Raw genomic sequence first — 15,910 nt, forward strand, 5'->3', positions numbered from 1 at the left:
ATTTTCATAGGACACATCATAAATAAAGCGTTTTATGCAGAATTATTTCCTTCCACTTCCAAATCACTCCTTCATATTATTATACATTCTGTTCGCTTTTCCGATAAATAATACTCGATAAGCCAGCTGTAACGAGAAACTAAAACTATATATCATCATAATATTATTAATTACGCACGTGTTTCACAGGTGTCGTCCATCAATCGAGTACTGAGGAACTTAGCCGCACAAAAGGAACACCAGGCCTCGTCGACGCACCAGCCCGGCGGCGGAAATGGTCTGGGTGGCGGTGGAGGTATTGGTGGTGGCGGTGGAGCGGCAGAGTCTGTGTACGACAAGCTTCGCATGTTCAACGGGCAGACGGGTTGGCCATGGTACGCAGCACCACCGCCTCCACCACCGCCTTCAACTGGCGGGCCGCCTGTACACGGCGGCGCGCCGTCACCTCACCATCCAGCACTGGTCGGCTCGGCTGGCCACCATCCGGGAAACCCAGCGGCTGCCTCACTGGCCACGGCTACCACGGCATCACTCACCGCCGTGTCCAGAGAAGATATTCAGAGGAGAGGTAAGCACCACCGGCTAAGATCGGTCAATTTTACTTTATAATATGCAAGACGATTTTGTCTTTATTATTTAATCGTTTGCATTTTGTATTTTTGAAATTAATGTATCCAAATAAAATCTAAAGCAAGTGCTAAGTATTTTAATCTTTAGTTAGATATTATAAAGTTTAAGCTAAGTAATGTTTTTAAAAAGATATTGGATTACCTTTTCAGTTTATTTTACCTATTAATAGGCCAAAATCTATATAATTGTATACTAATATTTTCGTAAACTGAATATTTAAGTACTTATCTAAAAAAAATAGCCATACAATTAAAATATTTATAAAATTTAAAATATTAAATATTGACTTGGGGTCTGGAAAAAATGATTATTATTCTACGTTAAAAAAATAACCTGTATAATAGCCAGAGTTTTTTATAGAGCTTACGAGTTTTTAATAAGTTATTCTCTTTATCCCTTCAGTCTAGAAAGTATTTTCTCCAGGCTCAACCAATGATATTATTTTTACTGTAGTTACAGTTAATATTTTAATTGAATCTCAACGAATGAAACGAATTGATGAATACACGTTTTTCATACATATTATGTATTGGTTTATTGTCAAAAAAAACTTTTAACAAAGTTTATTCTCTTCTTATGTATTGTTATATACAGAGAGTCCGTGTCCCATGAGGATTTACGATATCTCCTGAAATAATGGAGATATCATAGTTCTAGTTTTTTTAATAAGATTCACAGAAAGTTGAAGATAGCCATTTCGTAGAGTTCATTTTTCTGAAAATATTGATGCTTCAACATTTTAATTTCATTAATCTCCTGTTTTTTAATATTTTTTCTGGTTTTGAAAAAAACTGCAAATTATTTAATACTATAGTGGTATCATTGCGTGTTAGTACGGCTGGTACTAACCGACTGGCTTCTAGAAACTAGAAAAAATATGAAAAATCAGGAGATTAATGAAATTAAAATGCTGAAACGTCAATATTTTCAGAAAAATAAACTCTATAAAATGACTATCTTCAATTTTTTTTAAAATAGTTAAATAAAAAAATATATATTTTACAAAACATAAACGTAAATTAAAATATGAAATATTTGTAGTTCTTGTCTCTGTGAATCTTATTAAAATACTAGAACTATATGATATCTCCATTATTTCAGGAGATATCGCAATGGGTAAATCCTCAAGGGACACTGTATATTAACGCAATAATTTATCGTTTTCAAATAATTTTTAGACTAATAAGTACTATTCGTAGATACAAAATGTGCAATTGTAGCAGGTATTGATTGTCATAGTGACTAAATATTGGACATAAATGCATTTATCGTAAAACCATTATAATAATACAGTGAAATCTTATTAATTTAAAACTTAAAAATATTTTTTTCCCGATGTTTCCATCATTGCGTTAGTCTGTATATTCAATCTACTTATACTTTTTATTTTTAAGAGCAATTCCACACGCAATTATATACGCTGCGTTTAACATGCTTTTTTAACACATAAAAGGACAACACACACAGACGTATTAACCTTTGAAACATATTTTACCATGACCCCTTCTTTATAAAAAATTACTATTTTTTCCCCATGAAGTGATTTAGGAGCATAAATATAACACTTTATATTTAAACCAAATTTAAAGCATAACCCTCGAGGACCATAATAATTTTATATTCTATATATATTTTTTTAATTACATTTTATCATTTACCATCATATTTTAATGCATTTTTTAACCAATAAAATGTAAAACTTTAATAATAATTAATCTCAATAAACAATTAAATTTATTCTAATAAAAGTATCATGATTCTATTCCCGTAAAATATATTTATGTTAAGGTATACGGTATTTTCTTCTAAGAATATATTAATATTATGTAACATAATAACATTCATAGTGTCTTTTAGTATGTTTAGTTGCCTATACGAATAACAGTAACGGCCCGATGTTAATATAATTTTCGAATGATATAATAATAAACCTATAAGGTGTCTATGCTCAAAATAAAAAATAAAACTTTTGTGTCACGATTCAAAACTATGATGTAGATTTTAGCTGAAATGCTTTCTTTATAATCGTGGTCCGTGGACGCACAACTGCGGTATCTGCAGTTATTCCTGGCCCATTAGATATTTTTTGTTTACTTAAAACTAAATAAAACCCATTAATAATAACTGTATATTACGGGTTATAAACTGTGAAACAATATTTTACGAGGAGCGTTGTAAGAGTTTATCCTGCAAGCCAATCGGCCGTGATTTCGCACTTTGCAGAGGTGTCCGTTGTACAAAGATTTCCGGGCTGAAGCGTCGCGTTAAAGGCATACACACATAGTAATATGTATTATAATAATGATAATAATAATAACATAAAAATGAAGTTTGGCCACGGGCAAATTCTATTGTTTTCGCGAGATCGGCGGCAGCGGCGGGCCACCCTCGTCGCAGACCGATCGAAATCCGGTTACGCGCGCCGGCCGCCGATTTTCCGGGAACGGCGAGGGAGCCCGCTCCACCGCCACCGGCTATACCCACCAAACCACCACCGCCGTTCGTCCCTCTTCTGCAACGGTGCAATATACCCGCCGACTGCAGCAGCTGCGGCGCCCTATCGCCGTCGCCACAACAGGACGACCGATGGTGGAGGGGAGGGTGGGCAGTCCTTCCGGACCGGCGCGCAACCGCCACCACCGACTGCCGACCCGTCGTCGGCCCCCTCGAGAGTTCCGATAGGCCCGCGCCGGACCGCCCTCCACCGTCCCTTCGACCAAGGCCGCCGCGAGGGTTATTTCACGCGACTCGCGCACGCGCAGCCAAGCGGTTACACGTGTGCCCGCACCCTTGTCAAACACACACACACACACACACAACCGATTGATCGCATCGTCCGCCCGCCCTCCCGTGTGTATATACCTCACCTTTATTTATATATTATAATTATGTACCCTCCGCTGGTGGATCGCGCGAGACCCGATCAAAATCGAAAGCGGAACGAAACAGCTATAAAACCCGTGTAAAGGCACCTACCATTTATTATTATTATAATGCGTACACACAAAACGATAATATTACATCACAATAATATAACAGGCGTTTTATTATTATTATAGTTTGGGCGACAATATTATAACATAGTTATATTACTTTAGCACTAACGGTGGTATCAGTGCTCTCTTGATATTATATAATAAATAATCGTCTTACTATGACGGCCAAAAATCACTTTAATATGACATAATATTACACAGAAATCTGACAGTTTCCCGTACGAACGATCGAAATCCTGCACCGAATTTCTCATGACATATGAATATGAATATAAATATAAAATATTGCTACATATAATGTATTAGACACATGATTCATCCCGTATGTTGTATTAAACGTATTTTGCTGAATTCGAATTGGCGTGTTTCAGCTGCTGAATTGGCACCGGAGAGCACATCCGATGGCAACTCGGAGCACAATTCGTCGGCGGATGACGATTCGCAACTAAGACTTAGACTGAAAAGGAAACTGCAAAGAAACAGGACTAGTTTCACCAACGACCAAATAGACAGCTTAGAAAAAGGTTAGTTATAGGTGGTCAACCTGCGTATAAAACACCAACATCGTATATCATAGCCTATAGGTGTATCGTTTAATTTGTGAGGCAGAATATATCTGAAATTTGAATTTAAAAAGACGGAAAGTTTCGTTTTCTGGAATCCATGACAATTTTTCCACGACTGACTTATTTTTGATTTTTCTGGCAATATCTACTTATTCTACCTGTATTATTATAGCTACAAAGACTGGATTTTGAATTTTCGTTTAAAAAGTTTAATATTTATTATAGACCTTAGCGATTTATACACTGTGTATAAATATAGATCACATTGCGACTTCGTAGGTAACATTATATCTGTCAATTAATAGTAGGTATTATTATAATATTCATTCAATATTAAATATATTTTTTTTAAATTTCATTTTCTTGTCGTTTAAAATATTAATTTACCCATGTCAATCTATAATCCGCAAGTAGACTATTGAGTTGTTGTTGTTGTTGTTGTTGTTGTTGTTGTCAATTACAGTCAATTTCATTACTATAGTTAATTATTCGTAAGCTCTTCGCATTATTTCTTAACCAATATTAGCCAGCCAAACTTACAGTGTTAATAATTATAGTTGTTGTCCTGTTAATTTAAATCTGTAGTGTTCTAACTATATTGTAATGGTACATGTTTTAAGCTATATGTTTAATCACATTATATCATATATATACTATAATTAACATCGTATTTTTTATAGTTAATAATTACCAATAGACTTAATTTTGAATATTAAATAGTATGACTAAAAACCTCAAGTATGTAATGGTAATGTGATTTATGTGTGTCAAAAAATAAAAATTTAATTTATAAAAGATACAAGTCAAACTATTTTCTTAACCGATAAATGTCTTAAAGCATATACCGATTTTAGTGAATAGTTTTTACGATAATAAACACTATATCGATTGTATCATATAACTTGAAGAATTTGGGTGTCAATAAATACAAATATAGTATATAATATAATCAAAATAATCTTTTTTTATAATCAAAATTCCCATTTGAGACTTTTAATTTAGTACAATATAGTATAGTACTTAATACAATAATGTATGTAGGCTTTATTAATTTTTGTCATCGATTGTACAGTCATGTATTGATACAGTTTTACTATACATTTTTTTAATTATTTACAGTGTCTAATCTTATTTAACAGACCCCTCAGTCAAATTTTACAAATTTATTTTTTAGTTTATTTTTTTTAAGTTTATATATAAATATAATTTCTATTTACACACTTGTACTTATAATATTAAAATAAGGAATATCTTCTTATCTATACTTCAACTGTATGCAATATAAGACTAATTTAAATATCCACTCTTATTATCTTTATTTACATAATTTTAGAATACATCCATTTTTAAAATAATTTATTTTAATAGGTTATCCTTAATTTATAAATATTATAATGATTGGTAATGTAAAATGTAATTTATTTCATAACATAAATCTAAAAAATCTACCATTAAGTCTATATTATAGTATATACAGATGTTTAATACGTGCACGTCATAAGTCTAAATATAAAGTTCCAAATCGAAGTATACTTATGATTCATGAGTATATCTAGTACAGTAGTACATGATTGTAACTCTTTCAGTTTTAGATTAAGTTATGATTATAGCTCATCGAATATGCCTGTGCTATGTATATTTAAATATAATCAATTTTATTCTGTTTTCAGAATTTGAAAGAACACATTATCCGGACGTGTTCGCCAGAGAAAGGCTGGCGGATAATATATCTCTTCCGGAAGCAAGAATTCAGGTAATAATAATCGTACGTTTATATAATATGTTTGACGTTTGTATATGTATACTGCAGTGTCTCGCTATAATATAGTTACATATTATTTAATATACATCAGACTTAGAGATAAACAATTTTATTATTCGGTAGTCGGGGCGCATTCGTCATCGATGGTATTTTGTGTGTAATACTATTATACTGTATACATTGTTATACATGATTCGCAATGACGGGGAACAAGTTAGTGAAAATATTATTTGTGGAGAGGATTTCCATGCTAGCGACAATGAAAACCACGGACGATAGGGTGCGAGGTATTGATTTTGAAAAGGGGGGCAACTTCCCACATCAGGGTATTGTGTTTGTCCGTGTGTACGGGTATGTGCTCTTGCGGTTGGCTGCCGCCAGTCGCCTGTGCACCGCGTATATTATATTATATTATATGCGAATAACTGGCATTCCGGTGGCGGCGCGGCGTAGGCGTGAGATGAATTTTCATCCCGTTATAAAAAATAAAAACAGGCTTTTTCCTCCTTTTCCAGGGAGAAGCGACATGTTTGTAACAAGACGTCTCATATAAAAAGAAAACTGCAAAAACTATTTGAACATATTATTACCTCTATAAACATAATATCAAAATATTTATGCAATATAATATATATCAACTGTCAGTTTCTTTGATTTGCGCCACGTAATTCCATTTTAATACAATGATGAACGCTGAAAACATCTTCTGCAAATCACCCCCCCCCCCCTTACCATCACTACTACGCACGCATACACACACTCACTCCGGCAATTAAGTTACGATACAAGGGCAGGCGTATATATAGGCCAGTTTGATTTTATTAGCGACGGGTATATTATACTCGTATATACGATATATACTATTATTATATTTCTATATATGCGTTTATATATATATATATATATATATATATATATACAATAAAAATAATCTGTTTGTGCCGAGCAATTGGGGACAGTTCAATTACTGAGAACGTGCACTCGTCCCCTCTACCACCACATTAATATAATATATATATACACTTATTACATACACTCTATAGCTATAATATACCTACACGTATATAGCCGTACGCAACAACAGTCCCACGATCGCCACCAGTTAGGAAATTGTCCTCTTCGCTGCCGGACATCGGAGGGAGAAAAAAAAGAAAGAAAGAAAAAAAAGAGTAGACTGATTAATCGCGGACCGCCCTCACAACGATAATAAAACCCATATGTGTGAGTGTGCGCGCGGGTGTATGTGTATGTGTGTGTACGAACGCGTGTACTAGGGGGTTGACATAAATTTAACGAGCACAAAGGGACCGCCGGTTTTTAACTTCCCTCGCGCCGACGATAAATTCGACGCCTGTCGTGCGCAATGAGCCTGTTGAACGTTTTCGGTATAGGTAGGTAATATTAATAATAATACAAACAACCAAGATAAATAAACTAATCGACGATACGACAAAACACTCATTACATTTGTCGTGTAAAATGATCCACAGCAAGTTCTGCTCACTCCAAGTCCAATGTCCCCAAAGACCATATTATATTTATATTGTTATATTCGATAATATTTATGCTCATGCTCTTTACAGCACCATAACACTTAATTATTTTAATATTTACAGACACTTTCGTGTTATTTTGTTATTAATTACATCCAATAATTCTATCCGTAACCCTGTTCTTACTGCTTATAGTACTTATATTATTTAATTTATATAGTTATTAAAACTGTATACGATATAAAAATTTACCCCATGGCTTATACTTTGCTTTAAGTAAATATAAGCATATTTAAAAGTGTATAATATATTATATAGTAGTAGATGCCGTACATTCGAAGCGCGCTCGCGAATATATTATGTATAATGCATATAAGTATAAATCAGGCGCAATGCGTTCTGAAATACTTAATCAGATCCGGAATAGTTTATGTACATTAACTTCGAAATTAAATATCCATTATATTGCAAACTCAGCGAAATTTCAACAAGGGCACATTAAATAGGCGGTGTATAGTAGATACGCATACCTACACATATTATACAGTTGTGTACCTATTAATACATAACTAAGAGTAAAATCCAATTACATAATATAGAGTTCTCATGTACATTATAATACATATAAATATATAATATTACAGTAAAGACTCAAGTCACAGTAACTTTAATTTCAACTTCCACGTGAGATAAAAATAAATTTTACTAATGTATTTGCCGAGTTATATATCTCTAATAAAACGTATATTACTTCATGGATCAGGAAAAACGTTAATTTTGAATTTCGACGAACCAATAACACCATTAAAACGTTTCAGTCTCTGTAACGTACATACCTTACATACATATCTATATAAATTTAAATGTTATTATCAATTAACACTTATTATGTTGGTTATATTGGTTATAATTTTATAAATGTAAAATACTGATATTTATTATAATCGCACTGCAGAAGGACGCAGGTAAAAAAACATCGTCGACAACCACCCTCCTCCCTACCAAACCTCTACCAACACGCAACGACATAACATTATCGTATTTATTACATTTATATAAATGATACATATAGTACTTTTTATATTTCTGCACATCTGTATCTGTGGGTGGTATACTAACTGGCGCAAGCGATATTATATTTTATAAGGGGCGTTCGTCCGCAACATTAGCGGAATTGAATATTATGTAGGGCAACCGGTCATTAGCTAAATTAGAAACATACACACGAAACCCACCACCGCCTCAATAATAATAATATGCTCGTCGTAGTTTTCACGGACCGGTGCGTTCGGTGAATGGTCGCACACAGTCGAAACAGAATTCGTCGATACGATATATATATGTATACGAGGAGTGCACTATACATACATTCGTAATAAATCCTAATGGAAACATAAACGATCCCCACGCGCAGAAAAAAGAACCCAAAACATATGTATACACGACAGACGTATATCATCCGAAAAAACAGATACAGAAGGAATAACGTATGTACGCTGGCCAAGATGCGTATGCTTGCACATATATCACATTATGAATGTTATATATACGATGCCGCGATGGTTTATCGCGTCGACTATTAACCTAATGAAATTTATATCATATTGGAGATGTACTGATGTACAAATCATTTATTTTTCGGGATCGATTCAACCCTATAAATGGCTAAATACATTCGAGTATAATATAGAAAACGCTGAAAACGAGCGGCGTACACGAAAAGGGAAACGGTCACAAAATGTATAGTTATAGTAATGTACTTATGTCATTGCTAAAACTATATAATATTAAACGTTTATACATTACAGTATGTCAGTATACAATATGACGTGCTTATAGCATTGACAACATTTTAACATAGTAAAATATCAAATACCCGTCCGAATATAAACTGAAATCTTTGATTGCATTTTTCGCACAGGTGTGGTTTAGCAATCGTCGAGCAAAATGGCGACGAGAAGAAAAATTGAGAAACCAGCGTAGGGGTGGAGGTGGTGGAGGTGGAGGACTCGACCAGCAAAACGGTACTCCAGCTGCTCTTTCTTCGTCATCCGCGTCCGTAAGTCCACCGGCCGGCGCCACGTCGAACGCGGTCGGTGGTGGCAGTGGCGGTGGCGGTGGCGGAGGTGGCGGTGGCCACAACAACCGACTGGCGTCGATCCAAGCGGCCGGTTTCAACCACATGTACCAGTCCATCTCGCAACCAATCGCTACCATGCCTACCGACAATTACGGGTAAGTTTTATTATTATAGTTTACTATCTTTACTTCTAAATCTTCACAGGTAAATCTCTACCGATTTAACGTGATCCATCATTCGAAATACAACGAAATCACGTACCGGTTCACAAGTTTTTGAAGTAGGCAAAAAATATCAATTGTATTTTGAATTTAATGATTTACTATACTAGAAGATAGTTTGCCTAAATCTGTTGATTATCACCATTTTCTTGATCCCCGTTTAAAATTAAAATTAAACATAATAACAATAAGATAACGTCATAACCTATAGGTTATAACCAAATTATATATTATGTACTATTTAGCATAATTTAAAGAGGATGTCCGAATAAAAAATTTAACACGTTATCGGGCATCACGTCATTTATAATTTTTTTTCCGCACTTAATTAATTAATTTATTATTAGTCTCATATAACTTGACGCTGTTACTGCCTGATGTACTTGCGACGATTCTCACAGATTATTCGACATTTTAATTTTCAGTTCTATGTCAAGCATGGTGTCCGGTGGCCATCATCACCATCACCACCATCATCCGGCCAGTTCGTATCCGTACATGTTCCATCACCCGCCACCAGACTCGTTGTACAACCATCCAGTGTCGTCATCACCGCGCGTCCCTTGCCAGCCCGCTCCCGCACACTCGGTCAACGCCAACACGCATCCGGCGGCATATCCCACTTCTACGCATCACGCGTCTAACACGTCACCCGGCGCTACAGGCACAGGTAAACATTTATTACTATTTTATTATTATTATCATTACCTATGGAGGGTGGATAAGACACGACAACGACGTATTCAATTTAATTTTTATAATATAGGTATTAGGTAATACATTGCATTGCATGTGATAATCAGGATAAATAAAACCTTGTTAAAGTTACACATATTTTCAAACACATTATTTTAGATGGTTTTGACCAAATACAGGTCTAAAATTATATCCAGGTATAAATAAATATTTTATTTTCCATAACAAATGGCTACCCAAAACTAACATTAAAATATACGTTTTTCACATGCCAAAAAATTCATATGTTTTGGCTTCAAAGTGCTTATTGGCAGTTCAGCCCTTCGGATATCGGATTACTTAGTACTAAATTTCAGAATGAATGCGATAGACTTGGCTGTTATCTCTTACACAAACACACAAATAATAAAATATTTTATTAATATAGATAGATTGATGAACTAGGTCAAAGATATAGTGTTTTCCCATCAATAAAAAAAAATAGTTTGTAGCATATAATAATATGATGATTTTATGGTTGTGCCGATACCAAAAACGCCTAATCAAATTCTGCATTATTGAGCAAGTTTATTTTCACAAATTTAATGGTGGAAATCGCGTGGGTAACCGAATCACATAACTTTAACTACCAGCACGTGAAAATTAGTCGTAGCCTAGATAATATTGTAAAATAATGTACGCGTTATAAACCAATGTGTACGCTTCAACAGTCAACAGGTTAACACTATTTACTCACCTAATAACATTACATATTATAATTCCAACGTTTAAAATTTCCCGACATGTGTGTGTACTCATCTATATAAATCAAGGTTTTCTACTGACATTTTCACGATTTACTTTGAACTTATTAATATATATTTTTATCTCGAGTTTTTTTTCACATGTTGGTAATTGCTTGTTTTCAGGCGTAATATCTGCAGGAGTATCGGTACCGGTTCAAATACCATTGAGCCAAGCGCCGGAACACACATATTGGTCGAGATTACAGTAAATGGATGATGTTTATCGCTGACAAAATTTAAATTATGTACATTACGACAAATGTTCTGAGTGATCTAATTTTTATTTTAATAAACGTGAAAGATTTTTAAATGATGTTTGTATCAATGTAGGTATGTACGTACATATTATACATATATATATTATATTATATTATATTGTAAGATATTAAATTATTACGTAATAATATTGATATTGTATAAAAAATTGTTCATTATAAACTTATATTATAACCGCATTAATACTATACAGAACAAATATGAATCTATATATATATATAAATACAAATTATATATATACATATACATAGACTAGTAGAGAGATATTTAGTCGTCAAATTTTAATTTTGATTCTAATACAGTTTTCTTTTATACTTTGTTTTAAGTTCTTGTGTTAGTCTTACTGTGTAAAAATATTAGAGTCTCGCATATCTCTAATAATAATATATTATTTTTACGATAAATCGATTCTATAGTAGCTAATAAATTGATCGAATTTTTCTTTTCTTTTTTTTTTTTTACTTGTATATTATACAATCTATATTTGTATCGCGAAATGATCTTGCGATTGTTTACAAAACATTTGTAAAAAACCATATTATCAATAAATGAGAATCATAAATAAATATTGTAATATCTATGGATTTTGTTTATATAGGTACCTATATTTACATAATAATTACTATAAATTAGCATCACACATCCTATCCATATCCTCCTCAAAATATACTACAATGAGCTGTTTATTTTGACAAGTAAATATATTCTTTACAGATTTTATATGGTCGCTAGAGAAAGAAAACTGATAAATAATTATGAGCGATCCCATAAATTCTGTTTAGAATCATTGCTTATTGAGTATCAGAAGAGTGGCACAAGTAATAGTATTTATTATTTAGTACATAAAGGTATTAGTGGACACTGTGACTAGTTTTCAACCAGGATGATATGTACACATGTGGTGAGCTAAATCAAAATATGAATTGATAAGATTGTCAAAATTGACGACTGCAACTCGAAAGAGTCTCTCGGGATTTTATAAAGACCGCAAGAAGTTTTTTATTCATCGTTTCTAGCACAAACATTTTTTTTTCTAATTCCACTTTTATCATCGTTTCATAAAACTATTAAAATATTAATAGCTATATATTACAGTAAGTTGATAGATCATTCCTTTTTTTTTTTAAATAGGCAGATGGCTTTTTTTTTTTTTTAATCGTAATATAGATATCTAAATTAAAATTCAAACGATTAATTTTTGATTTATTAAAATCTATATATACACAATATACTATACAAAAATCGTTCGTAATCCTTGAAATGGTTTCATAAAAATTTAAAATGTGTGTTATATTTAATCTATAGTACATATTATTATATTCTGTCAATTTTTACAAGTTATAAAATGTTATGTTAATATAGGTTACATATTAATTATTATAAATTCCATATAACCATGTCCTTTAAATGTTCCTAATTTATTATTATTATGAACTTATCGCCAATAGTACTACAGATGGTTAAATAACACGAAAATTATATTCGCCAAAGTTTTGATTTGTATAGATATATCGTCATTTAAAACAAACCACTTGAAATGTACAGAAAAATAGTGGTTTTCATTAGAAGTTATTAGTATCGTTACAGAATACTCTTTAAATAGTATAATCATTGTAAGTATACCTATTGGAAAATATGATTCTTAAGTAAGTATTCATCAAAACTTAAATAAATAAATTATTAAATGCGACAATTTAGATGAATATTCTTGGTGAAGCACCGTGTATAATTATACATATCGTAAACAAAATAATGATTATCAGTATAACACTATACAGTGCCGATTAAAAAGTTTCACTGTGGTTTGTAGTAAACTTTAAAATCTACAAGTAAAAACAACGGTAAATATAAATAATTATAACATTCATCAGTATGTTCGGAGTTTCAGAATTATGTTTAAGTATATTTCATATACTAAAACGATGATTTGACAGTTTGACACGCAATCTTACATAAACAAGTTTAAACTTTAACGAGTTTCGTATTTACTTGTTATTTCGGTGGAGTATTGTAGATCAGTACAAATATATTTATTTAAGTTACACATGGATAAATAAGTGAAATAATGCAAAATCAGTACGTAAATATTGATGACGTTTCAAAAATCGCAATAACTGATTGTTAATGTCAGATTCATATTTAGATCCCACGACGTAAAAATATCATAGTAATAATAATAGAACACTTTTTTTATACGTTGGAATAAAAAATCTCAAGAATTTGAAAATGCGTAGTTTTTATGTAAGTAGATACTTGTATTTAAAAACTCAAAAACTCAGAGTTTGAATAAATTCATTATTGAAAGAAAATGTGGGGGTGAAGTTAGTTTATGAATAACCCTGTACAATATCGTTTACGCGATAAGCGAATACAATTTATGCAGTTTATATAACACCAATAATAGAAAAATAATAAATGTATAGGTATGTCAGTACCGAGCTCCGTTTAACAATGACAACGTTAGATACAGGAAAAAGTTTTTATCGGATTGGAAAACAAAATTTAAAAAAAAAACCAAAAGTTATGGAACGAGAATTTTTAAGCGCGCGCGCAAAAGAGAGCAGCTAAAACTACTGACGACTAATGAAAAAAAATGTGAATATATAGGTAAAAGAGCTGAAGCAGGGTACAAGAGGAATAATCCATAGGAGCGGACGTCTATGTATACCCATAATATATATATATCCAGACAAGAGATAACATAATAGTAAGCAGTGTGTACGGTTACTACGATGGAGTGTGGAAATACGCAAAACTGTAAAAGAGGATGTGGGGGGAGGGAGCTGCAGTATTAAAGAATAAGGGGGAAATAATAAAAACAAAAAGAGGGCAGTATATACATATTTTATAATAATAATAATAATAATATGGATAACCGACCAATGGATATATTTATATATATACATTTTATGTATGGCGGGGGCAGAAAAATTAAATATTTTTCTTTTTTATTTAACCGTATACACTATGTATATATTATTATTATTGTTATGCCGAGAAGAGATGCCATTGTGTTGAACCATCGTTCGAAAACAACAAAACAATATATTACATCTGAGAATATACATAAACCTATTGTATAGTATATATATATATATTTATTAATAAATGTAAATATATAGTGTGTTGTATAATAATAATGTTGCATTAGTGCAATAGAACAATGTTTTATACTAAATACCACGACGTACCTATCGAATCACAGCGATTTTACATTTTATAAACACTACTATAAAGACGTTGTTACTATAATGACGACGCAATACAATATAATAATAATATGTATAGTAAAACTACGCATTGTTTCGTTTTTTTTATATACATATTAAAATATTTTGAAATAAAGTATTACAACTTATCAACATATTTGTCCAAATCGTCAGAGATTTCTAATATTTACAATATTTATAATATTTGTCCAAGACGTGATGTAATCAGTAGTATAGCTGCAGATCAATCTTTTTATTTTAAGTGGGTTATTTAAAGATTGTTATGGGCATATACCCATGGCCTCCCTCAACTACGCCACTGGATGTAGGTAATATAAAAAAGGTAGCCCATACTAGGTACCGATCTGCTGTATTGAAATTGAGTGGGTCACTGTAAAGGGTGTGTTAAATTTAAATTCGATGATATATGCTGACTATATATACGAAAAACGATTTTGAGCAGACGGCCGGTCAACATATATTACTATAAGTATATTTTTTATATAGCTTTTAAAATCATTTATTTTATTATTAGTATTACGATATAAGTTGATTTAATGTTTAACGAAAACGTATAACATTATTATATTATTAAATATTAATATTTTAATTAATTTTAACTATTAAAATAAATAAAATAAAATTGTTTGTATATTTTTTAGATTTTTTAGAAAAAAAAAAATAAATCAGACATTTCTTACAATTTGTTCAAAAATAATCAACATAATATTTTAAAAATCATACCATCTATAGAATACAAACATTTTGTGAAAATTTTACTATCTACGATTATTTGTTTTTAAATAAGTTATAACATCATAAAGAAACCGATTTGATCAAAAACTAGTTTAAAGAAAGCATTTCCGTTTCTTCCATTTTTTTTTTTTTTTGTTACCGCGATTCTTAAGAGGACGTTATACCTGCACGTGTTGTCTCTGCTTCACTAACGTATATCATAGTTCATAGAAAATTTGCGTTCAGATGAACACATTTTGTATTATTAGCTTTAATATTCGAATAAATTTTCCTATTATCAAATTTAAAGATAAGAATATTATTTAAAGATTTCTATATGCTTTTTTGATACTATCATCTTAAAATGAGTTATATAGCTATGTAAAATATTACAACTTTAAAATGTTCATAACTCACTTTAATATGATAATATCAATAAAACTGTATGATATTTCTTAGAT

At 31.8% G+C, this 15,910-nt stretch overlaps 1 protein-coding gene across 3 annotated transcripts in view; it reads left to right on the top strand.

Annotated features, from left to right (window-relative positions):
- LOC132931845 (paired box protein Pax-6-like) overlaps positions 1-12,071 on the top strand; it is a 43,694-nt gene extending 31,623 nt beyond the window's left edge. For 2 of the 3 annotated variants that reach the window (XM_060997887.1, XM_060997888.1), the window contains 6 exons: positions 190-568; positions 3,998-4,150; positions 5,863-5,945; positions 9,369-9,682; positions 10,174-10,418; positions 11,353-12,071. In XM_060997887.1, coding sequence (XP_060853870.1) covers positions 190-568; positions 3,998-4,150; positions 5,863-5,945; positions 9,369-9,682; positions 10,174-10,418; positions 11,353-11,438 — 1,260 coding nt within the window. In that variant the 3' untranslated portion in view covers positions 11,439-12,071. The remainder of the gene's footprint in view (positions 1-189; positions 569-3,997; positions 4,151-5,862; positions 5,946-9,368; positions 9,683-10,173; positions 10,419-11,352) is intronic. The other variant, XM_060997889.1, reaches the window with a different exon arrangement.
- The last annotated feature ends 3,839 nt before the right edge of the window (positions 12,072-15,910 follow it).

This window comes from Rhopalosiphum padi, chromosome 1 (assembly GCF_020882245.1).
Source record: "Rhopalosiphum padi isolate XX-2018 chromosome 1, ASM2088224v1, whole genome shotgun sequence".
Taxonomy (NCBI): Eukaryota; Metazoa; Arthropoda; class Insecta; order Hemiptera; family Aphididae; genus Rhopalosiphum; species Rhopalosiphum padi.